This window comes from Mya arenaria, chromosome 12 (genome assembly GCF_026914265.1).
Source record: "Mya arenaria isolate MELC-2E11 chromosome 12, ASM2691426v1".
Lineage (NCBI taxonomy): Eukaryota > Metazoa > Mollusca > Bivalvia > Myida > Myidae > Mya > Mya arenaria.
Window position 1 is genome coordinate 8,313,049 of NC_069133.1, and position 26,632 is coordinate 8,339,680.

The 26,632-nt window shown below is 36.3% G+C and overlaps 4 protein-coding genes across 9 annotated transcripts in view; 1 reads left to right on the forward strand and 3 right to left on the reverse strand.

Moving 5' to 3' along the window:
* The window catches only part of LOC128211363 (uncharacterized), a 102,915-nt gene that overhangs the window by 53,289 nt on the left and 22,994 nt on the right, over nucleotides 1–26,632 (forward strand). The gene's annotated exons all lie outside the window — the stretch shown is intronic.
* Nucleotides 117–3,205, reverse strand: LOC128211371 (uncharacterized). Its single transcript, XM_052916093.1, has 4 exons — nucleotides 3,188–3,205; nucleotides 2,538–2,666; nucleotides 2,011–2,188; nucleotides 117–1,719 (listed from the first exon to the last, which is right to left on the reverse strand). The coding sequence occupies exons 2-4, from the start codon at nucleotides 2,646–2,648 to the stop codon at nucleotides 518–520; spliced, it is 1,491 nt and encodes a 496-aa protein (XP_052772053.1). The 5' UTR covers nucleotides 2,649–2,666; nucleotides 3,188–3,205; the 3' UTR covers nucleotides 117–517.
* Nucleotides 6,857–13,703, reverse strand: LOC128211364 (uncharacterized). Its single transcript, XM_052916083.1, has 5 exons — nucleotides 13,689–13,703; nucleotides 12,971–13,103; nucleotides 12,517–12,700; nucleotides 12,105–12,308; nucleotides 6,857–9,433 (listed from the first exon to the last, which is right to left on the reverse strand). The coding sequence occupies exons 2-5, from the start codon at nucleotides 13,079–13,081 to the stop codon at nucleotides 7,485–7,487; spliced, it is 2,448 nt and encodes an 815-aa protein (XP_052772043.1). The 5' UTR covers nucleotides 13,082–13,103; nucleotides 13,689–13,703; the 3' UTR covers nucleotides 6,857–7,484.
* LOC128211362 (uncharacterized) lies at nucleotides 15,060–25,161 on the reverse strand. 5 transcript variants are annotated; one of them, XM_052916076.1, is made up of 4 exons: nucleotides 23,820–25,161; nucleotides 22,806–22,934; nucleotides 22,288–22,464; nucleotides 15,060–21,996 (listed from the first exon to the last, which is right to left on the reverse strand). In XM_052916076.1, the coding sequence occupies exon 4, from the start codon at nucleotides 18,489–18,491 to the stop codon at nucleotides 15,282–15,284; it is 3,210 nt and encodes a 1,069-aa protein (XP_052772036.1). In that variant the 5' UTR covers nucleotides 18,492–21,996; nucleotides 22,288–22,464; nucleotides 22,806–22,934; nucleotides 23,820–25,161; the 3' UTR covers nucleotides 15,060–15,281. The 5 variants fall into 5 exon arrangements, with proteins under 5 accessions (XP_052772036.1, XP_052772035.1, XP_052772034.1 ...); XM_052916075.1 differs by having other exon boundaries at nucleotides 22,806–22,952; XM_052916074.1 differs by having other exon boundaries at nucleotides 23,573–25,161.

Here is a 26,632-nt window from a genome sequence, read left to right on the forward strand (position 1 = left end):
ACGAAATAGTTTTGAATAACCATTACGGATTACCAATATATTCACTTGCAAATAAGTTGAAAGGGTCATTATCGTTGCAAATATAAACATTGAGATTATACGGCACATGCAAACCATAAATTCAAAATATATTTATTCTATTGCACCTCACATTTCAAACAGTCGATTAGATTGCCTGTTAATTTACAAGAGGTCAGGTCTGGCGCGAACATAACTTTCATCGCATATATGCAAATTAACAAACACTAATCGGCAAAGTGGTATAACAAATAAGTTGTCTGTTGGCCTTGTCTAACACTGCATCTACTGATCGCTGATTAACCAACACAAATGCGCGACGAATTCAAAAAATACTGTCATCTCATTTGATAAAATATTACTTCAAAGCACTTAAGAATTATGCAAATCAGCACTCTCTGTTAAATCATCAATAGCATAAAGCGCGCTGATAACTTGACACCAATAAGAAAACAAATGCGAGGCATTTTATCATATAAAAGCGGTGTTACGATTACAACTACAACATCTTATCACCAATGTATAGTAACCATGACACCACACCGTTAACATACATGTTTGAAGATTGGCATCGTGTTTCTGTTGACTGCCCTTCTACACTAACATTTTCACAAATGTTATTGTTCGTACGACGTTCATGTTCTCTGTGAACAGTCACATCACGCGGTTGATCAAAATTTGGAGGCCAAACACTGCCTGGTGAGTCTGTACGTTGATTTTCTAGTATTGTTGAACTACTTGCACTTTGGTCCTCGCTACTGATGGCAAATACTGAATCATGACCTTTATTTTCAGCTGAATCCAGATCCTGACTTTCGCGAAAACCAGGCAAATCTTTATTTTTTCCCTTCTCTCGTATACTGTCTAGTTCCGTATCGCTCTCAACGTGTTCAGGGACGTGAATATGTTTGTCCTCTAAGGAATGATCTATGTAATTTTCACAGCTATATTTTCCTCGAGTCTCTGTTTTCGTGTTTCCTTTTTCTTTGGCACTATTGTTATTTGATGCCCCTTCGTTCACTTCAAATTGTCTGAGTGTTTCTTCGTTGGATATCTTGACATCTATCTTTCCGACAGACGACAAACAGCTGGACCCTATTCCAGTTGTAGATGTTGATGGAAATAATTCAGAGTGCATATGTTCAATGTTATTGTCGTTTGCTATTTTTTCTTCAAATACCCGATTTCGTAGCTCATTTCTTTTCAGAAGAAGTTCGTCTGCAGGTGACTTCGGAAGATTTAATTCTGTCTCAACAATCACCATTTTAAATTCACTCGTATTTTCTGTGCATTTTTTGGCAACATGGGCTTCTTTATTGTTTTCCTTATTATCATTATTATTATCAGAATCGGAATCTTCACCAAAATTATTCGCAATATCAACATCCTGTACTGGTTCACCATAAGAATCGTGTATTGAAGACTTTTCATTCGTTGAACACCATGTTGGTCTTTGGGACATTGACCAGGTCGGTGCAGGCAAGTTGGTTGTTGTTTGACCGCTAATTACAGGTTTTGGTTGCTGAAACTGCTCAGACAACGACAACCTCGGTCCTCCGACATAGCCCGGCGATCCAATATTTGGTTCTGTCATCTGTCTTGCTGCAACAACAGTTTTCGTAGTTTTGCACATATTTACGCCGGCACCAGTTGGCATATCAGAAAGATGGCGGACTTCTAAGCATAGAGTGGTATCTTTTTCTGCGTAGAGAAACAGTTAAACGCAAATGTTAGAACATATTTCTGTTTGTTACATGGCTACAATAATATAATATGGTAGAGAAAACGATATTATAACCATGTTAGTCGCTTGCATTGAAATGACTATTTAAAACCCAACAGCTAAGTATTCAGACAGTGATTTATTCTCATCAGAACTAATGAAGTTTGGTATTATTGAAAATCAAGGTACGAAGGATGAAGGACGATAACTCGATTTATATCAAACTGAAATTAATTCAAGATTTTTAAAAAACACGATGTTGGTACCACCTTGTATTTGATGACGAGGGTCTAATTTGTCTGCGAGCTCGTCATGATTATGCCTCCTTAATGCCAACACGATCTCTCGGAATCCTTCTGGCCTCTTAGCTAAAGCACCATGTAGCCTTAGAGCTGCTTTTTCACTCGAGCCACACCATGCTCCTGTCTGCGAGTTCACTACATTTTTCTGTAATCGTATTCAAATGTGGGCTATACTAATATCTGTTGTCATATGTAGCCAAAATTGATTCACAGACTTGCCAATATAAGTAGTATATGTATGTACACCGTAGAGTAAATATGATACTTTTGTATCGAAATTAAAGTGCTTTTAATAAATTTAACAGATACATAATAGAAATCGCAACATGTTAAATACTGTATTAGCCTTCGCCTGGCGACTGCAATTTGTTAAAAACCATTCCATATCTAATCGTTTTGGTTGATTGTTTTCCCTGAATCAGTTTAAACGTCCTGGATTGATATATATATATATATATATATATATATATATATAAACCAAACGAAGCACTCACTCTTGCACTTCGAGATAGACATGGTAAGTCGAGGAGCAGCGTCATGGGATCCACTGTATCGCTGAACTCAAGCAGAATTTTTAGGAATGCGTCTTCTTCCTCTTTGTTCATTTTTTGCGATTCCTTTCTCTTCAAATAAAGTTGTGACTAAACGACCAGTGGCAATACAAAAAGTCATCCCATGAAAAACGGAATTTAAAAACAATGGAAAAGCAGTAAAACTATCGTAATATTTTGGTAAACATTGTCTCTAAAAATTGGAGGATAATATGACTTTTAACAACATTTTTTAACAACTTTATAGCAGTAACTATATCCATAACGCTTAGCAAAACACACCAGTAATATATTGTCCTTAAAAGATATGAGTTCCAAACAAATAGTTGCATTGCTCATTTTGTTTTAATATATCAGGTTAAAGGTAATTTCACTTATTTAGTTAAATAACGTTGTTGTAATTGATCTTCGAATATTGAGTCGTGCGCTCTGTGGTGCTGCAGAGTTTAGGAAGATGGTGCATTTACAGGGATGTACATATAGCAGTCCACTGAATGCTTAATATATTAAACTATTGCCAAACGTTAATATACACTATGTTTGCCAATCAATCATATACGTGAAATAAAAGAAATCTGAAATCATACTCATACCTTCAAAACAAATAGGAGTCTTAATCGTCTTAAACATATGCATAACCTATCTTAACTTCTTTTAACCTTCCACAAATTACTATTCTATATCATAATTGTATACATGATATTAACTGACCTCTCAGTCTGTTTAAGCCCAGACGAAATAAATATTCTTCTTATTTTGCCGGACAATAGTTACGTTAAAGATATAACCTACGGTCTATATTGTGATCACTTCTATGTGGAATTTTGTAAGTTCCAAACTCAATGAGAAAGACAAACAAACATAATTTAAAGAATCGTTGAAATCGAAAGTATAATACGGACGTGACGTCTTAAATGAAGCACACAACATTATTGACACACAAATCGTTGTAACTCACATGAGAACGAAATGCGTCGTCTGCACCGCTCCCCGTGTGATTACAAAATGTTTTCTAGTGGTTTTTATGTTTGCCCCTCACCAAAGAAGTCTGTGGCACTTTCTCTTGATCTGTCTTCGTCTCTCACAAGTTCTACACGGCTACCTTAGGTTTAAGATTAAGCTTCTTGTACTTCTCTTTGTTATTTTATTGTCATTGTTTTTGCCGATAATAGTAAGATTACAATTGACTTAATGATCCATACCGTTTATCAATAATGACAAACCTTTTAAAATCATTACAAAGCAATTGAAATATTGGATCACGTTGACGCTTATTAGGAATATAAGTGACTTATATAATAATCATTAATCTCAATAGTTTTATATAACTGGTGCACGTTAAAGAACCAGGGAAGCTCTAACCAGTGTTACATTCTCTCTGTGCACTATGCTAAAAAAACCTAATATGACTAACACTCTTATCGGAGAACTCGCCGAATGGGCTTTGTCCGAGTGCGAGATTGCGAGTAATAACAAACTTACACACACACCCCTGAATTGGTCAATCTGTCTATGGTCAAAGCAGGGTTTGACATTTCTGCAAGTCAATGAGTAAGTGTTTTACCAGTGTTGTAGTAATAATCTGTAATTCACCGTTCTTCAACCAATTATTTTGGATTATCATTTTGATTATGATTTGTCTGCAATCATTAACAAGGCGGTCTTGATGGAAATTAAGTATAACAAGAGATGTTTGTCAAACATTATGCCCCCCCTGAACGCCATGTTGTCAGGATTATATGGACAATTGAATGAAATATGCATGGACCGAAATGACAGCTGATTTGTTGCCATTAAGGCAGTTTTCAGATTATGACCATTAAAGTGTGAGGATAGAGTGTGTTATGACCATGACCTTTGACTCTATGAACTCAAAATCCAGAGTCATCAGCTGGTCACCAGAAACCTAAATGTCAAGTTCGAGGGCCATGGGTGCAGGCATTGTCGAGTTATCACTAGGATAACCTTTTACCATTCAAGATCACTGTGACCTTGTCCTTTGGCTCTATGAATCCTAAAATCAATAAAGGTGATCTACTGGTCAGGCTTAACATCCATGTCAAGTTTAATGATAATAGGTTCAGGCATTGTTGAGATATCAGTGGGAGAAGATTTGTTAACTTTTTTGCGTTAAAGGTTACTGTGACATTGACCTTGGCCTGATGACCCCCAAAGTCGATAGGGGTCATCTACTGGTCAGGCCCAACCTCAATGTCAAGTTTGAGGGCCATGGGTGCAGGCATTGTTGAGTTATCACTCGGACAACCTTTTATCATTCAAGGTCACTGTCACCTTGACCTTTGGTCCAATGACCCCTAAAACCAATAGGGACCATCTTCTGGCCAGGCCCAACCTCCAAGTCAACCTTGCGGGCCATGGGTGCAGTTATTGTCGAGTTATCACTCGGATAACCTTTTACCATTCCAGGTCACTGTGACCTTGACCTTTAGCCCAATGACCCCTAAAATCAAAAGGGACCATCTTCTGGCCAAGCCCAACCTCCAAGTCAAGTTTGAGGGCCATGGGTGCAGGCATTGTCGAGTTATCACTCGGACAACCTTTTACCATTCCAGATCACTGTGAACTTGACCTTAGGCCAGATGACCCCCAAAAACCATAGGGGTCATCTCCTGGTCAGGCCAATTCTCCAAGTCAAGTTTGAGGGCCATGGGTGCAGGCATTGTCGAGTTATCACTCGGACAACCTTTTACCATTCAAGGTCACTGTGACCTTGACCTTTGGCCTGATGACCCCCAAAAACAATAGGGGTCATCTCCTGGTCAGGCCCAACCTCCAATTCAATTATGAGGGCCATGGGTGCCGGCATTGTTGAGTTATCACTCGGACAACCTTTTACCATTCAAGGTCACTGTGAACTTGACCTTTGACCCGATGAGCCCCAAAAACAATAGGGGTCAGCTACTGGTCAGGCCCAACCTCCAAGTCAAGTTTGAGGGCCATGGGTGCAGGCATTGTCAAGTTATCACTCGGACGACCTTTTACCATTTTAGGTCACTGTGACCTTGACTTTTGGCCTGATGACCCCCCAAAACAATAGGGGTCATCTACTGGTCAGGCCCAACCTCCATGTCAAGTTTGAGGGCCATTGGTGCAGGCATTGTTGAGTTATCACTCGGACAAGCTTTAAAATTATTTTACCATTAAAGGTCACTGTGACCTTGACCTTTGACCCGATGACCCCCAAAATCAATAGGGGTCATCTACTGGTCAGGCCCAACCTTCATGTGAAGTTTGATGACCATACGTCCAGGAATTGTTGAGTTATCACTCGGACAAGCTTTGGTCTACCGACGGACCGACCGACCGACATACCGACATGCCTGTGCAAAGCAATATACCCCTCTTCTTCGAAGGGGGGCATAATTAATGGTTACAAACTATACCGTTATTAAAATGACCGTTCAGAAAGACTAGTCAAATGATTCATATCTATATTCAGCTGTCTTCACAGTGAAGTTATTAAAAATAAGTTATAAATTTAATATACTAAGTATTAGGTCCATATCTGCCTTAATATGGCTGTTTTCGGTTCAATAAACCACACGATGACTAGAAATGGATTTTACGATGGAATTGTCAGGAACTGCTAACTATATTAAGCTAATATTTGACATGAAGCATCAACTATTGGAATTATAATTCAAGATTTTTTCATCTGTGTTTCTGCTGTCAGTTGTTTCATTGTCTTTATTTGAACTTACAGAGAAGTAACTTTTAACTGTGAAACCAGAAGCCACATGATGTTACCATACAACTAGGGTACATATTAGCCATGCCCCGATCGTAAACACATAAATAGTCTTCGAAACTCCTTTTTTTCAACAACCAGATTAAGGTGCTGATCTTAGATATATTAGTGAAACATAGTGCATTAAAAGTTAGCAAGTCTTTTGCAAATGGTCAAGCCTTAGACATGTGACAGCGCGGCGTTACAGAGCAGTTTAAACACTCAATTGATCAATTTAAAATGTATGTGGTAGGGGATAATTGTTTGTTTTTCTCAGTAAGATATCGATTATATTTCATCGAGTGAGCACCAAAATTAATATTTTTACTTAACTTATATGTATTGGTTTCTATAGTTTTACATATTAACTTTATTTATTCCCTATGAAGTTATAACTATTATCAATGCCCATGTTTGTCTCAGAAAAGGTACCTAGAATATGTATGCTCTTTTCATTAGCATTCTCGAAAACAGCATTCCCTCTCGGATAATTATCTTTAAATGGTGGGAATAAATTACATTTATCATGACTTTGTTATTAGAGGGAAGATGAGACTAATGCACGTCCATGTATCTACAGAACAGTGACACATTCTTTCCATTTAATCATACACAGAATGTGATAATAACTATTAACAGCATGCATAGTATAAATATAATCATGAACTAGTTGTAAGTAAACAATAATTTATGAATATATCATGAATTACCAATAAATGCATTTGCTTATCATTCAAATTTACAAATATTGTCATGAAGATCATACCCAAAAAAAACTTATCCTTCATAAAATAAATAAAGGAATCGCATTTCAGACAGTGGATACTACATTGTCTATTAACTTCCGCCATCCATTAACATGTAAGTTGTCTTTTTGCATAGCTTATCTTTTTACCAATCAATGTACCTATCACATACTGCTGATTTAACAATATCTATGCACGACAAAATTGGAAAATACTGTCATCCCATTGGACAAAATATAATTTTGAGCACTAAATATGAATATCAATCAGCTCTCTCTATCTTAAACTATAAAGAGTATTATTATTATTGCGTGTTGATAATTTGACGCCAACTTGACAACAATAAGTAAAAAATGTGAGGCACACTATCAAGAAAAAGCGGTGTTAATCTTATTTCTACAACATTTTTTGGCGCATGTATGCTATCCATGACACAGCACCACTAGCATAACTTTTAAAAGATTGACGCTGTGTTTCTGTTGACTTCCCCTCTTCTTCTAAGCACAAATTGTCACAAGTGCGATTGTTCATATGACGTTCATGTTCTATGTGAACAGTCACTTCTCGCGGTTGCTCAGAATTTTGAGACCAAACACTGTCTGGTGTGTCTGTACGTTGGTTTTCTAGCATTGTTGAACTACTGGTACTTTGTTCCTCGCTACTGATGGTAAATACTGAATCATGACCTTTGTACTCAGCTGAGTCCAGATCTTCACTTTCGCGAAAACCAGGCAAATCTTTATTCTTTCCCTTTTCACGTATACTGTCTAGTTCCGTATCGCTCTGAACATGTTTAGGGACGTGAATATATTTGTCCTCTAATGAATGATCTATGTAATGTTCACAGCTATATTTTATTCGAGTCTCTGTTTTTGTGTTGGTGTTTTCTTTGGCATTATTGTTACTCGGCACCGCTTCGTTAACTTCATTTTTTCTGAATGTTTCACTGTTTAATTTCTGGACATCTTCCTTTTTGACGGACGATAAAGAACCTGGCCCAATTCCAGTTGTAGATGTTGATGGAAATATTTCAGAATGCATATGTTCAATGTTATTGTCGTTTGTTATCTTTTCACCAAATACCCGATTTCGTAACTTATTTCTTTTCAGTCGAAGTTCGTCTGAAGGTGACTTTGGGTGACTCCCCCTTGTCTGAACAATCGGGATATTTTCCATAGCGGCAGAATTTTCATTTTCGTACAAACGCTTAGATTCACACGACTCTTCTTTTTGGTTCGAAGGTGTTTCACATGATAAATTGGGTGCAGCTAAACTTGTTCCGCTATCAAAAGAGGCTGTCAGAGATTGTCTCATTTCAGTGCTGTTGTTGTCTTTCAACATTAACATTCTCTGTTGTTCATTATCTCTATTGGCTGTTTCCTCGATTTGTTGATTAACTTTATCAATACTATCAAACGGGGCCATTTTTGGATTGAATCTATATTCACTTGGTTTGAGCTCTTTGTCATTCTGCTCAGTGACACCTGGTTTTAACTTCGTTTCTTCCGTACCTTTCACGCCATCATTTGTTTCATTATTGATTTCCTTAATATTATTATCAGAATCGGAGTCTTCGGCAACAATATTATTACATATAGTACTGTCAATATTCAGATCATTTTCAGCTTCATGGTTAGAGTCATGAATTGAAGTCTTTTTAGTCGTAGATCTCCCCGATGCAGTTTCTGAACGGTCAGAATTTGTCAATTTAGGTCTTTGAGACATCGACCAAGTCGGTTTGGGTAAGATGTTTGTTGATTGACCGTTAGATACCGAATTTGATTGCTGAAACTGCTCATATAACGACAGCTTCGGTCCTCCATCAAAGCCCGGCGATCCAATGTTTGGTTCTGTTGTCCTACCTGCTGAATAAAGGGACTTTGCATTTACATTTTCCGCAGTTTCCATGTCATTAGTTGGTACCGCTTCGTATGTAGATGGCAGTTTTTGTTCCCCAACATACATTTTCCTTTCAACATCATTCCGATTAAGAACTTCATTTCTTGCATATTCATGCCCTGGTCGCGTGGTTTCTTCCCTTCTATAAATTGTTCTACCTTCATTACTGTGATTTGTGACTTGTACAGTACTGCCAGTTGGAGCAGTATTTTGGCCATTATCATTACCAGCTTGCTGTTCAACAATATGAAAGGGGGACTGTACGCCAGTCTTTTGTTCTATTTCAGACACAATGTCCAATCTTTGTATTGCCTGAAGTGCCTGGTATATGGTACGGAGCTTAAACTCGGGAGCCTGGGAATGCTTTAACTTAAGGATATCCAAAGTAATGCTGCTTCCAGGATCTGCTTTAGATTTAAGTTCCTCATATTCTTCATTAGTGAGATCTGAAATAAAAACAAAAACATTCGAAATGAATATTTCTAAATATATACTTTTTTCATTTCGTAGCAAAACAGATAGATTAAACGAAGCATTTATACGCAAGAGATTATTGCCTGTATATTCATTTAGTGTTAAGTATGAACTAAAACGAAAGCAGACTGTTACTAAAAGCCAAGTTTGCCTGATCTTAAGTGGATTCTGTTGTAAATACACTTAAATGTAAGTAATGTTTTCCAGCAAATGCCGCTAAGCAAAGTTTGCCAGTCTCATATTGTCTGTCTCATGTTGTCAGTCTCATGTTGTCAATCTCATGTTGCATATCTCATGTTGTCTGTCTCATGTCGACTGAATCATTTTGTCTGTCTCATGTTGCATATCTCATGTTGACTGTCTCATGTCGACTGTATCATATTTGTATGTCTCATGTTGTCTGTCTCATGTTGTCAGTCTCATGTTGTCAGTCTAATGTTGCATGGCTCATGTTGCATATCTCATGGTGCATGTCTCATGTTGTCTGCCTCGTGTTGCATGTCCCATGTCTCATGTTGTCTGCCTCATGTTGCGTGTCACATGTTTTCTGTCTTATGTTGGATGTCTCATGTTGCCTGTCTCATATTGCCCGTATCGTGTTGTATGTTTCATGTTGTCGGTCTCATATGCCATGTCTTATGTTGTATGGCTCATGGTGCCTGTTTCATGTTGTCTGTATCGTGTTGTATGTCTCACGTTACATGTCTCATGTTGTTTGTGTCATATTCCATGTTTCATGTGTCCTGTCTCATGTTTGATGTCTTAAATTCCATGTCTCATGTGTTCTGTCTCATGTTTTATGTCTCAAATTCCATGTCTCATGTTGTTTGTGTCATATTCCATGTCTCATGTGTTCTGTCTGATGTTTTATGTCTTAAATTCCATGTCTCATGTGTTCTGTCTCATGTTTTATGTCTCAAATTCCATGTCTCATGTTGCATGTCGCATGTTGTCTGTCTCATGTTTCATGTCTCATATTGTCTGTCTCACGTTGTCTGTCTCGTGTATGTCTCATCTTGTCTGTCTCCTAACGTCTATCTTATGTTGTCTGTCTCGTGTTGTTCTTCTCGTGATTGGCTGTCTCATGTTTAATGTTGTCTGTATCATGTTCTCTGCCTCATGTTGCATGTCCCATGTTGTCTGGCTCATGTTGCATGCCTCATGTTGTTTGTAGCATGTTGTATGTCTCATGTTGCATGTCTCATATTGCCTGTCTCATATTGTCTGTATCGTGTTGTATGTCTCATGTTGCATGTCTCATGTTGTTTGTGTCATATTCCATGTCTCATGTCTCAAATTCCATGTCTCATGTTGCATGCCGCATGTTGTCTGTCTCATGTTTCATGTCGCATATTGTCTGTCTCACGTTGTCTGTCTCGTGTATGTCTCATCTTGTCTGTCTCCTATTGTCTATCTTATGTTGTCTGTCTCGTGTTGCCGTCTCGTGATTGGCTGTCTCATGTTTAATGTTGTCTGTATCATGTTCTCTGCCTCATGTTTCATGTCCCATGTTGTCTGGCTCATGTTGTCTGTTTCATGTCTCTTGTTGTCTGTCTCACGTTGTCTGTCTCATGTTGTCTGTCTCGTGTTAAAAGCATCATGTTGTCTTATAATTCACGTTGTCTGTCTCATGTTGTCTGTCTCACGATGCATGTCCCTTGTTGTCAGTCTCATGTTTCATGGTGCATGTCTCATGTTGTGTGTCCCATGTTTTATGTCTCATATTGTCTGTCTCACGTTGTCTGTCTCGTGTATGTCTCATCTTGTCTGTCTCCTATTGTCTATCTTATGTTGTCTGTCTCGTGTTGCCGTCTCGTGATTGGCTGTCTCATGTTTAATGTTGTCTGTATCATGTTCTCTGCCTCATGTTTCATGTCCCATGTTGTCTGGCTCATGTTGTCTGTTTCATGTCTCTTGTTGTCTGTCTCACGTTGTCTGTCTCATGTTGTCTGTCTCGTGTTAAAAGCATCATGTTGTCTTATAATTCACGTTGTCTGTCTCATGTTGTCTGTCTCACGATGCATGTCCCTTGTTGTCAGTCTCATGTTTCATGGTGCATGTCTTATGTTGTGTGTTCCATGTTTTATGTCTCATATTGTCTGTCTCATGTTGTCTGTCTGTCTCATGTTGTCTGTCTCATGTTGCATGCCTCATGGTCTATTTCTGTCTCATTTTGCTTGTCTTATGTTGTCTGTCTCAAATTGCTTGTCTGTCTCACGTTTTCTGTCTCATCTTGTGTCTCATGTTTTGTCTGTCTCATGTTGTGTTCCACTTTGTCTGTCTCATGTTGCATGTCTCATGATGTCTGTCTCACGTTGTCTGTCTCATGGTATCTGTCTCAAATTGCTTGTCTCATGTTGTCGGTCTCATGTCGTCTGTCTCATGTTCTCTGCCTCAAATTGCTTGTCTCTTGTTGTCTGTCTTATGTTGCATGTCTCATGTTCCATGTATCATGTTGTTCTCACGTTTAGTTTTTGCTTCTGCTGAATTGTTTAGTCACACTAAACAACATAATACTTGCTCGAAGACTTCGAAGGGCGACACTTTCTGGCGTAGTCTGGCTAAAATTAAAGTCAACGTAAATTCATTTGCAAAAGTGCTGGAAGTTTTGCAAGACGATGTATGAAATAACACATCACTTACCGAAGTGTTCAGCAAGATCTTCGACCGTGTGTGTGTTTCTGTCCATCTTCTTTAACGAGTTAGTGACCCGTACCGGTAGTTGATTCCACAATGTTTCCAGGGTGATGGAGGGCCGGGTATTGGGGGTCGGGCCTTTGTCGCCGGTGGCACTAGCTGGCATAACAGCAGGAGGACTAGTTGCAGACTTAGATGAAGTGGCTTCATCTGTAGAAACACAACGTCATATTATAAAGCACTTACAACCTTCTTTTGCATTGACTTTCTTTAAATAAATATAAAATGGTGTTTCAAAAGAATGGAAATTAATGGATTCTGGTAACATTGAAATCATATAAAGGCCGACTACTCATAACATGTACATCAAATTTAAAAATAATCAAGATTCTATAACAATATAATAGGATGTTAATACCAGCACTTTGAATGTCATGATCTGGGTCTAATTTATCTGCCAGATCGCCATGATTATTGTTCCTCAATGCCAGCACGACCTCTCGAAATCCACGTGGGCACCGAATCAAAACACTGTGTAGAATCTGAGCGGCTGTAGACATAGAACCATGAACAGCGGCTATCTGCGTGTTACGTATCTTTTGCTGCAAGGAAAAAAGATAAAATGGTTCAAAGCTACTTAAGAAATTGCATATCAAAGAAAATGACTTACTTTCCTATATAAACAAATCTGCATACTTGTCATTTACAACTTATTTTAATATTTAAATGTTTTTAAGCCCATCATGCATTACCATTGTTGAAGTCCTGCTCGTTCCAACGACAACTTTGTTGTAGGCTGTTGGAATGTCTTCCTTTTTCTTGAAATCATAATCCGTTAATTAGTAATAAACAGAAAACAATATAACACTCACCCTATCAGGTTCGGATAAACAAAGTAAGTCAATGGTGAGTGTCATTGGATCAACCATTCGGCAAAAATCGGGTCGAATCATTTCAAATGCTTCTTTTTCCCGTCTGTTCATTTTGTATGGTCCCTCTTCCAACCTAGATGATAAAAATAAAAAACAACAACAACAATGTAGAACATTAAAATTATCTTGACATTTTAGCAAACATATTGGTTCCAAAAAGTGTATGTCGATTTATCATTCTGAAACAATTTAAATTATCCATATCGTGTACTTACTATGGGTGCAGAAGTTATTGCTTTTAATACTTACGATTACCAAACAAATAATCTTATTGCGTATTTTTGTAAACGTTTGATTTAATATTTCAGCTAGAACATAGTTTCAATGATAAAGTTAACTGTTAACACTTGAGTGCTTCATGGATTTTGCTGGCGTGACATAAATCCTTTATTATCAATCAATAATATGTCTGATGACCTATTTTTTAGAAATCGTATGTATACATTGCAAACTAAATTGACACAAATCTTTTAAAGGTACATATCAGGTATCTTATCTCAAATATCTTTAAACATTCGACAAATCAATACTCTATAATAAAATTGTATACATAATTATTTCTGATTTTTTGGATGAATTTAGCCACGGTGAAATAACTTGATCCTATAACTATATTTACTTCTTCTTTAATAATTATTAGAATACATATGTTAAATACCTTCCCCGAAGTCTAAACCAGTATCACTTCTGTACGGATTTGTTTTAATGCATTAAAAGTCATTCATGTCCCTCACATACACATAGCTTATTTATCAATGAATAATACGTGTGACATATTTTTCAGATATCGTAGATATACATTGAAAACTAAATTGAGACATTTTAAAGGTGCTTAGCTTATCTTAACTGTCTTTAAACAATCGACAAATCAATACTCTATGGCAAAATTGTATACATACTTTTTCTGATTATTTTTGGACGATTTTAGCCGCGGTGACAAAACTTGATCATGATATTATATTAACTTCTTACTTAATAATTATAAATATACATACGTAAAATACCTTTTCCGAAGTCTAAACCAGTATCACTTCTGTACGGAATTGTTTTAATGCAATCAGGTGGATCCCGAGGTAATAATCAACTGGTAAACACCCAAGTCCAGACCGGTTTAAAACAGAAATTAAAATAACCAGTGAAATCGAAAGTAGAAACGGATATATAAATAAAATTTTGACTGGTAGTAATTCTTAAAATAATAAGCCCCTCAGATAGTTTGTTGAAGCTGTGATATTCATTAAAAAAGTATTAACACCGTTTCAGCTAGCCAATACTGCCTCATAAAAAATATTGATAAAGTTTTACGATACGTTTTTATAGCTCGAAGGTTATTCGACAGCACTTATTTATTTTTTAATGATTTATTCTATTTTCATTGTGGTTTTCCTACTGGTCTGTGCAATGATACTTTCGTTAGACTCAAGAAGACAACGTTTTAAACCGCGTTTATGAGGCTGTCTTTGAATGACTTTTATCGTACCTTTTCATAGCAAGCACTAGTACTGTAGCTTTATCAAATGACTGATTCTTTCGTTTGCATGTGGCTTTTGTATCCCGTCGTTGAGGTGTTGAAATTAATATATCAGATAATATGACTGTTTAACTTTAAATTATACTTCATTGTTTTAAAGTTGATGCTGGCATTGATAAGATTTATATTTTTAATTTTGTTATATTGATAGTTGTTGGGACAGGTGTGTGGTTATGACAATACACACTCTCATTTAAGTCCCATGTAGACTCATCTTCCAGTGGATTCGTGTTTTACTGACTGTTCCAAGGAGGCAATCCCATCATTGATGGGTAAAGCTATTTTGATGCGCGTGTGGTCTGTGTGTATATGTTTATGTGGTGTTTATATGTTTGTGTCTCTAGTTCGTTTTGGTTCGGACCCTTGCCTTCTGCCTCTAAACAGGGTTTAGTTTTTCTAAGTTTCGTCCCTGTAGTTTTTATTATTTTTAAAATGTGTTTTTGTATGGAAAATAAAAAAGTTGCTAGGATTTTTTTTGAATATTCGTTTTAATCTAGAACATATAGTTTTAGTTTTATTAACAAATACAACAGACAATATGTCCATGAGTATACATTTACAAATAGAGAATTATATGCATGTAAGTAATCAAATGGTCAAATAAATCACCAATGATCATATAAATAAATATTCATGTTTCATGTCATAATAGAGACACAATATAGCATTATGTACATGTATATGACAGCGAGAGATCATTGTGTACATGAAAAACACATATTATTCATAGTAATAATGGTATTGGTTTCTAACATTAAATGCCTTATGTATATACATAGCTAAATTTCTATTCACTTTAACATTGTCCGATTGCATTAACTCAACAAACTTTGGTACATTTGGTCTAGTCCAATAATATTTACTAATATAAGTTTTTCTTAAATCACTATACAATGAGCATTCTAAAATAAAATGAAATTCATCTTCTAATACATAACAACACAAACATTTTCTATCAATATATGGTATTGGGTCAGGTTTGTGCCATCTGCCTGACTCTATTGACAGTCTATGTGAAGAAACTCTCAATCTACACATGTCTTTTCTAAATTTGTACATATTAACATTTGTCAGATAAGGTTGTAACATAAAATTACTAAACATTGTATACGATCTTGCACGAGATGAGTTATTTAATTCTGACATCCAATTCTGAATAAACATATCATTTAGTCTTGTTTTTAACAATGATATAAACATATTTTCATCACCAACTCCTTGGTTTAACCATACATAATGAAAGCCTAGAGATTGCAATAAAGAACACACATCATTTGCCCAAGATTTACAATTAGGTCTTGTTTCAATATAACTACACATATGAGAATACATACCTTTAACATATTTATGAGCATCTAATTTTATAACTTTCAACCAATATCTTATAACATTAACAACTCTCCTAGTGTACAATGTAGTTCTACCAAGTTCGCCATATATAAAGTTATTCTGAGTTTGAATTTTAACACCTAATAATCTTTTGCAGAAATTTAAATGTACTCTTTCTAAAACAATAGAATCCTTTAATCCCCATACTTCTGATCCATAATTTAAAATTGGTAAGATTAATTTATCAAACAAATCTAACTTATTACTAATAGACATATATGGAAATTTAGCTAAATATGAGTTTAACTTGAAAATAGCCTTGGATGCCTGTCCTGCTAAAGTATCAAAGGTGGTGGTGAAGGAACCACCACAGGTAAAAATAATACCTAAATATGTAAAATGTTTAACTATTTCTAAATTGACCCCCTTATAAGAAAAAACAATATTTTTCCTTAACCTGCCTCCCTTTTTAAAAATCATAACTTTAGTCTTGGTAGAATTAACACTTAATTTCCATCTATCACAATACTGCTCTAGTAACAACAAACCCTTTTTTAACTGGTCTTCAGAGTCAGCCATAATAACAATATCATCTGCATATAATAACAGAAACAGTTTCAGCATACCTATATCAATACCATCAAAACCATTTAACATGTAATACTCTTCAATATCATTTAAATACATAGAAAATAAGAATGGAGATAAGCTTTCTCCTTGTCTAACACCAAGCATACATGTAAAGTCATCTTTACTAATAGTATTATGCATTTTAATTCTAGACTTAACAGTGGCATACATAGATTTAATAACATTAAACATATTTCCTCTAATTCCTAACTTCAAAAGTTTATACCAAATGACATCTCTCACTAAAAAATCAAAGGCCTTAGTAAAGTCTACAAAAACTGCATAAAGTCTCTTATTATTTTCTAACAAATAATTTATAACACCATGTAGTACAAAAATATTATCAACTGTGCCCATATTTTTTCTGAAACCAGCCTGTGCCTCAATATATACATGATATTTTTCAGCCCAACAATTTAATCTATTATTTATTACTTTAGTAAACAATTTACCAAATGTACTTAATAATGTAATACCTCTATAATTATTTGTATCATTCTTATCACCCTTCTTATGCAAAGGTACAATAAACCCTTCAGACCAAGCCTCTGGAAAATATCCACAACTCAACAACTTATTAAACAAAGTACATACAACAATAAAGAAATTATTACTATTAATACCATGTTTAAAAAACTCATTTAACAGATAGTCAGGCCCAGCAGCTTTACCATTATTTAACTGGTTACATGCCTTAACAATATCCTCATGTGAAAATGGGACATTCAATTCTTCAAACATAATATTCAATTCTTCATTCATATATCTATCATGAAAATACAAAATATCTTCATCAGGTTGATAAAATGTTGAATCTGGGTCATTAATAGCCTTAAAATATTGTAGAAAATCTGCATTTGACAAATTACCACATTCTTCCTTAACAACTGACCCTTTTAACATTTTCCAATACATCTTAGCATTTGATAATCTAACACTTTCTAATTTCTTAGTCTGCATTTTATCATACATACATTTCTTTTTTCTCACAGTACTCTTATACAAGCTTCTGGATTCTACCATATTCTTTCTATTTACATCACATGGATAATTTCTATACATGTTTAAATTTTTATAATAACAGTGTTTTAAATTTTTACAACCATCATCAAAATATAAGCCATCATTTGCTCTACATACATGTGCAACATTATTATCACAATATTTTTTAAACAAAGGTGAACATATATCTTCTATAATATTACAGAATGATTTCAAATTGGAATCAATATCATCATTACTATGTGAATTTTCAATGTCATCACACAGTGTTTCAAGCATATGTGTAGTCTCTTCATTATTTAATGTGTTAACATAATCATTCTTTTTGTCATCACTCCACATGTATTTATATGGTATATTATCAACTGTATCATCAATTTTCACATCTTCATTACAAAGACTATTATTACCACAAATTTGTGAACATCCCAAGCTAAAACTAACAACACAATGATCAGACAGAATGTTTGGATCTAACACATTAAAACTCTTTACACAACAGAACATCTTTTTTGAGCATAAAACTAAGTCAATAGTACTGCATCCTGCTGCATTAACCAAAGTATATTTTCCTATATTGGCATCTAATCCAATCCTACCATTTAAAATTCTCAAACCTGACATTTTACAGAAATCTAACATCATATTCCCATATTCATTTACAGTTTTATCTAAATTGCTTCTATGCATATATTCATCTTGTACATAGTCATCTGGGAAAATATCTTCCAAACAAGTATGAATATACATATAATATGGCGATTTTTTTGCAAAATAAATCTTAACATAGCAAACATCCATGTCATGTCTTTTATGCAAGTTTACACATGCACGATAGCGTTTTTTTGTAGTAGAAAGTAAAAAAAACCCCGAACAATTCAGTGAGATTTTAAATCGAAAGTTGTTTTGGTAATTTAAGCATTTATTTTGGAATTTTTGGTCACAAGTCGTCATATAAAACATAGTCATTCAAGGAGTTCAGGAAATTTGTTGGTCAGCGAGCTTTTGACGAATATGTAAATACATAATCATAGAAGTGCTACGAAAATAGCTATTTTGTCGTCGACTTTTTGCTATTACCGCAAATAATAATTCTTAAACTATACGTATCCGTTAAATAATGGGTTAAAAAAGAAGCAAGAATAACTTAGACGTTGTTATATTCACTACGGTGGGCGATAATTGGGGAACTGATTACCCTGTATGAAGTACGTTAACATCTCGAAGACATAACCCGATCTTTGTATCGCATCTTAGCACGAAGCTCGCAATCATATGTCAGCTTATCATCCAGAAGTCTTGTCTCTCAAAAGTACCTGACGGTCTACAGAGTAAGTCATTTAAGGACTGATTTTTACAGTATGCACGCTTGGTCGAAAGTTTTGCAAATCCATGAATCGTGCTAGCATGAACGCGCGGTAAATAAGAATCAATCCTAATATTAGCATTTACCCTTGTTCATAACTTTATCATTTTCGACTTAAAAGTTTTGTTTTATTATTTCGCGTTTAGCAAGAAAAATATCGAGATTTTTAATGCGTGTTTTACATACATATATGCATGCCCCAGTGAGTGGGCGAGTGAGTGCAAGACTCCGCCTACAGGTCACGTAAGGTCGACCGGTTCCCCGGTTCAAAGCAAATTTCATCGTACCGAAACTTAAGTTGGAATGTAAATTCATCTGCTATATGCCCAAAGCCGTCTTCAAATTCGAGCTTAATAAATTACTAAAGTAATGTTAATTAACCGCTTGGTCGATTTCTGTGGAACCTTGTTTCAGGTTTGATTAATCTCGCTAATTGTTTTCGGCTAGTTGAAGCGAAGCGTCTTTATCAAACGCTCGTTATGAATTGCAAATGGGAGGCAGAGTTATTAATACAAATTCGTTTATTTAATCGATCCTTTCATGGGCTATTCCCCGGACACCGTAAAAACCAACAGACCGAGCGACAACTAGCTCACACTTGTATACCCCCACCTCTCCATATAAACAACAACAAACAACAACAACCTTTTTTGTGGGATAATAATGATGATATAATTTAGGAAATATATATTGTACATGCAGATACAAAAAAATATAATGCTAAACTCATTATGATTATCATTTATCGGTACCTTATATCCAATATGAATACGGCGCGATTGTATTTGCTAATAATTTCTACATTTTTATGTTTATCATGCAGTAATGATATTGCAGTTCACTGTTTCAAACAATGGAACGTCTTCATTGTAAAGTAAATAATGGTTGTTGGTATTACTATATAACTAAATTTCACCGATGAGCGTGTTTTTTTTTAAAAAACTTGGCAAAATATACTGCAGTGCTGGCGCATTATGTTAAAAAACAAAGCAAAACAACCTCGAGCTACCAACGGAGGGACCAAATTATAAGCTGAAAAAGGTCATTACTATTTATCATGCCTTATTTGCTAATAAATTCTAAAAAAAATATAACGCTAAGTAAACAAACGTGTTAACATACACGTTGATTATCGGATATCGTATAAATACGGTTATAAAAATAACTACTTTAAAACGTCTGTTTGAAAGGCAATTAATAGTTACGTGATCAAAATATGAAAAATCAATTAAACTAGGTTAAATTTAATATCTTATCGATAACTTTAATAGATATTGGTCACTTTGTTTTGAAAGCACCTAAACATCATACTTTCAAATTACTTATTTCAATTATCATACACGTCATAATTATTAACTATTAACATCATGCTTAGTATAAAATACATTAACGAAATAGTTTTGAATAACCATTACGGATTACCAATATATTCACTTGCAAATAAGTTGAAAGGGTCATTATCGTTGCAAATATAAACATTGAGATTATACGGCACATGCAAACCATAAATTCAAAATATATTTATTCTATTGCACCTCACATTTCAAACAGTCGATTAGATTGCCTGTTAATTTACAAGAGGTCAGGTCTGGCGCGAACATAACTTTCATCGCATATATGCAAATTAACAAACACTAATCGGCAAAGTGGTATAACAAATAAGTTGTCTGTTGGCCTTGTCTAACACTGCATCTACTGATCGCTGATTAACCAACACAAATGCGCGACGAATTCAAAAAATACTGTCATCTCATTTGATAAAATATTACTTCAAAGCACTTAAGAATTATGCAAATCAGCACTCTCTGTTAAATCATCAATAGCATAAAGCGCGCTGATAACTTGACACCAATAAGAAAACAAATGCGAGGCATTTTATCATATAAAAGCGGTGTTACGATTACAACTACAACATCTTATCACCAATGTATAGTAACCATGACACCACACCGTTAACATACATGTTTGAAGATTGGCATCGTGTTTCTGTTGACTGCCCTTCTACACTAACATTTTCACAAATGTTATTGTTCGTACGACGTTCATGTTCTCTGTGAACAGTCACATCACGCGGTTGATCAAAATTTGGAGGCCAAACACTGCCTGGTGAGTCTGTACGTTGATTTTCTAGTATTGTTGAACTACTTGCACTTTGGTCCTCGCTACTGATGGCAAATACTGAATCATGACCTTTATTTTCAGCTGAATCCAGATCCTGACTTTCGCGAAAACCAGGCAAATCTTTATTTTTTCCCTTCTCTCGTATACTGTCTAGTTCCGTATCGCTCTCAACGTGTTCAGGGACGTGAATATGTTTGTCCTCTAAGGAATGATCTATGTAATTTTCACAGCTATATTTTCCTCGAGTCTCTGTTTTCGTGTTTCCTTTTTCTTTGGCACTATTGTTATTTGATGCCCCTTCGTTCACTTCAAATTGTCTGAGTGTTTCTTCGTTGGATATCTTGACATCTATCTTTCCGACAGACGACAAACAGCTGGACCCTATTCCAGTTGTAGATGTTGATGGAAATAATTCAGAGTGCATATGTTCAATGTTATTGTCGTTTGCTATTTTTTCTTCAAATACCCGATTTCGTAGCTCATTTCTTTTCAGAAGAAGTTCGTCTGCAGGTGACTTCGGAAGATTTAATTCTGTCTCAACAATCACCATTTTAAATTCACTCGTATTTTCTGTGCATTTTTTGGCAACATGGGCTTCTTTATTGTTTTCCTTATTATCATTATTATTATCAGAATCGGAATCTTCACCAAAATTATTCGCAATATCAACATCCTGTACTGGTTCACCATAAGAATCGTGTATTGAAGACTTTTCATTCGTTGAACACCATGTTGGTCTTTGGGACATTGACCAGGTCGGTGCAGGCAAGTTGGTTGTTGTTTGACCGCTAATTACAGGTTTTGGTTGCTGAAACTGCTCAGACAACGACAACCTCGGTCCTCCGACATAGCCCGGCGATCCAATATTTGGTTCTGTCATCTGTCTTGCTGCAACAACAGTTTTCGTAGTTTTGCACATATTTACGCCGGCACCAGTTGGCATATCAGAAAGATGGCGGACTTCTAAGCATAGAGTGGTATCTTTTTCTGCGTAGAGAAACAGTTAAACGCAAATGTTAGAACATATTTCTGTTTGTTACATGGCTACAATAATATAATATGGTAGAGAAAACGATATTATAACCATGTTAGTCGCTTGCATTGAAATGACTATTTAAAACCCAACAGCTAAGTATTCAGACAGTGATTTATTCTCATCAGAACTAATGAAGTTTGGTATTATTGAAAATCAAGGTACGAAGGATGAAGGACGATAACTCGATTTATATCAAACTGAAATTAATTCAAGATTTTTAAAAAACACGATGTTGGTACCACCTTGTATTTGATGACGAGGGTCTAATTTGTCTGCGAGCTCGTCATGATTATGCCTCCTTAATGCCACACGATCTCTCGGAATCCTTCTGGCCTCTTAGCTAAAGCACCATGTAGCCTTAGAGCTGCTTTTTCACTCGAGCCACACCATGCTCCTGTCTGCGAGTTCACTACATTTTTCTGTAATCGTATTCAAATGTGGGCTATACTAATATCTGTTGTCATATGTAGCCAAAATTGATTCACAGACTTGCCAATATAAGTAGTATATGTATGTACACCGTAGAGTAAATATGATACTTTTGTATCGAAATTAAAGTGCTTTTAATAAATTTAACAGATACATAATAGAAATCGCAACATGTTAAATACTGTATTAGCCTTCGCCTGGCGACTGCAATTTGTTAAAAACCATTCCATATCTAATCGTTTTGGTTGATTGTTTTCCCTGAATCAGTTTAAACGTCCTGGATTGATATATATATATATATATATATATATAAACCAAACGAAGCACTCACTCTTGCACTTCGAGATAGACATGGTAAGTCGAGGAGCAGCGTCATGGGATCCACTGTATCGCTGAACTCAAGCAGAATTTTTAGGAATGCGTCTTCTTCCTCTTTGTTCATTTTTTGCGATTCCTTTCTCTTCAAATAAAGTTGTGACTAAACGACCAGTGGCAATACAAAAAGTCATCCCATGAAAAACGGAATTTAAAAACAATGGAAAAGCAGTAAAACTATCGTAATATTTTGGTAAACATTGTCTCTAAAAATTGGAGGATAATATGACTTTTAACAACATTTTTAACAACTTTATAGCAGTAACTATATCCATAACGCTTAGCAAAACACACCAGTAATATATTGTCCTTAAAAGATATGAGTTCCAAACAAATAGTTGCATTGCTCATTTTGTTTTAATATATCAGGTTAAAGGTAATTTCACTTATTTAGTTAAATAACGTTGTTGTAATTGATCTTCGAATATTGAGTCGTGCGCTCTGTGGTGCTGCAGAGTTTAGGAAGATGGTGCATTTACAGGGATGTACATATAGCAGTCCACTGAATGCTTAATATATTAAACTATTGCCAAACGTTAATATACACTATGTTTGCCAATCAATCATATACGTGAAATAAAAGAAATCTGAAATCATACTCATACCTTCAAAACAAATAGGAGTCTTAATCGTCTTAAACATATGCATAACTTATCTTAACTTCTTTTAACCTTCCACAAATTACTATTCTATATCATAATTGTATACATGATATTAACTGACCTCTCAATCTGTTTAAGCCCAGACGAAATAAATATTCTTCTTATTTTGCCGGACAATAGTTACGTTAAAGATATAACCTACGGTCTATATTGTGATCACTTCTCTGTGGAATTTTGTAAGTTCCAAACTCAATGAGAAAGACAAACAAACATAATTTAAAGAATCGTTGAAATCGAAAGTATAATACGGACGTGACGTCTTAAATGAAGCACACAACATTATTGACACACAAATCGTTGTAACTCACATGAGAACGAAATGCGTCGTCTGCACCGCTCCCCGTGTGATTACAAAATGTTTTCTAGTGGTTTTTATGTTTGCCCCTCACCAAAGAAGTCTGTGGCACTTTCTCTTGATCTGTCTTCGTCTCTCACAAGTTCTACACGGCTACCTTAGGTTTAAGATTAAGCTTCTTGTACTTCTCTTTGTTATTTTATTGTCATTGTTTTTGCCGATAATAGTAAGATTACAATTGACTTAATGATCCATACCGTTTATCAATAATGACAAACCTTTTAAAATCATTACAAAGCAATTGAAATATTGGATCACGTTGACGCTTATTAGGAATATAAGTGACTTATATAATAATCATTAATCTCAATAGTTTTATATAACTGGTGCACGTTAAAGAACCAGGGAAGCTCTAACCAGTGTTACATTCTCTCTGTGCACTATGCTAAAAAACCTAATATGACTAACACTCTTATCGGAGAACTCGCCGAATGGGCTTTGTCCGAGTGCGAGATTGCGAGTAATAACAAACTTACACACACACCCCTGAATTGGTCAATCTGTCTATGGTCAAAGCAGGGTTTGACATTTCTGCAAGTCAATGAGTAAGTGTTTTACCAGTGTTGTAGTAATAATCTGTAATTCACCGTTCTTCAACCAATTATTTTGAATTATCATTTTGATTATGATTTGTCTGCAATCATTAACAAGGCGGTCTTGATGGAAATTAAGTATAACAAGAGATGTTTGTCAAACATTATGCCCCCCCTGAACGCCATGTTGTCAGGATTATATGGACAATTGAATGAAATATGCATGGACCGAAATGACAGCTGATTTGTTGCCATTAAGGCAGTTTTCAGATTATGACCATTAAAGTGTGAGGATAGAGTGTGTTATGACCATGACCTTTGACTCTATGAACTCAAAATCCAGAGTCATCAGCTGTTCACCAGAAACCTAAATGTCAAGTTCGAGGGCCATGGGTGCAGGCATTGTCAAGTTATCACACATACAAGTTTTTTTCGTTCAAGGTCACTGTGACCTTGACCTTTGACCCAATGACCCCTTAAATCATAAGGGGTCATCTACAAGTCAGATGCAACTCTAAGTCAAGTTTGAAGGCCATGGGTTCAGGCATTGTCGAGTTATCACTCTGACAACCTTTTACCATTCAAGATCACTGTGACCTTGACCTTTGGCTCTATGAATCCTAAAATCAATAAGGGTGATCTACTGGTCAGGCTTAACATCCATGTCAAGTTTAATGATAATAGGTTCAGGCATTGTTGAGAGATCAGTGGGAGAAGATTTGTTAACTTTTTTGCGTTAAAGGTTACTGTGACATTGACCTTGGCCTGATGACCCCCAAAGTCGATAGGGGTCATCTACTGGTCAGGCCCAACCTCAATGTCAAGTTTGAGGGCCATGGGTGCAGGCATTGTTGAGTTATCACTCGGACAACCTTTTATCATTCAAGGTCACTGTCACCTTGACCTTTGGTCCAATGACCCCTAAAACCAATAGGGACCATCTTCTGGCCAGGCCCAACCTCCAAGTCAACCTTGCGGGCCATGGGTGCAGGCATTGTCGAGTTATCACTCGGATAACCTTTTACCATTCCAGGTCACTGTGACCTTGACCTTTAGCCCAATGACCCCTAAAATCAAAAGGGACCATCTTCTGGCCAAGCCCAACCTCCAAGTCAAGTTTGAGGGCCATGGGTGCAGGCATTGTCGAGTTATCACTCGGACAACCTTTTACCATTCCAGGTCACTGTGAACTTGACCTTTGGCCAGATGACCCCCAAAAACCATAGGGGTCATCTCCTGGTCAGGCCAATTCTCCAAGTCAAGTTTGAGGGCCATGGGTGCAGGCATTGTCGAGTTATCACTCGGACAACCTTTTACCATTCAAGGTGACTGTGACCTTGACCTTTGGCCAGATGACCCCCAAAAACAAAAGGGGTCATGTACTGGTCAGGCCCAATTCCAAGTCAAGTTTGAGGGCCATGGGTGCAGGCATTGTCAAGTTATCACAAGGAAAACCTTTAACCATTCAAGGTGACTGTGACCTTGACCTTTGGCCCGATGACCCCCAAAAACAATAGGGGTCTTCTACTGGTCAGGCCCAACCTCCAATTCAATTATGAGGGCCATGGGTGCAGGCATTGTCGAATTATCACTCGGACAACATTTTACCATTCAAGGTCACTGTGACCTTGACCTTTGGCCTGATGACCCCCAAAAACAATAGGGGTCATCTCCTGGTCAGGCCCAACCTCCAATTCAATTATGAGGGCCATGGGTGCCGGCATTGTTGAGTTATCACTCGGACAACCTTTTACCATTCAAGGTCACTGTGAACTTGACCTTTGACCCGATGAGCCCCAAAAACAATAGGGGTCAGCTACTGGTCAGGCCCAACCTCCAAGTCAAGTTTGAGGGCCATGGGTGCAGGCATTGTCAAGTTATCACTCGGACGACCTTTTACCATTCAAGGTCACTGTGACCTTGACTTTTGGCCTGATGACCCCCCAAAACAATAGGGGTCATCTACTGGTCAGGCCCAACCTCCATGTCAAGTTTGAGGGCCATTGGTGCAGGCATTGTTGAGTTATCACTCGGACAAGCTTTAAAATTATTTTACCATTAAAGGTCACTGTGACCTTGACCTTTGACCCGATGACCCCCAAAATCAATAGGGGTCATCTACTGGTCAGGCCCAACCTTCATGTGAAGTTTGATGACCATACGTCCAGGAATTGTTGAGTTATCACTCGGACAAGCTTTGGTCTACCGACGGACCGACCGACCGACATACCGA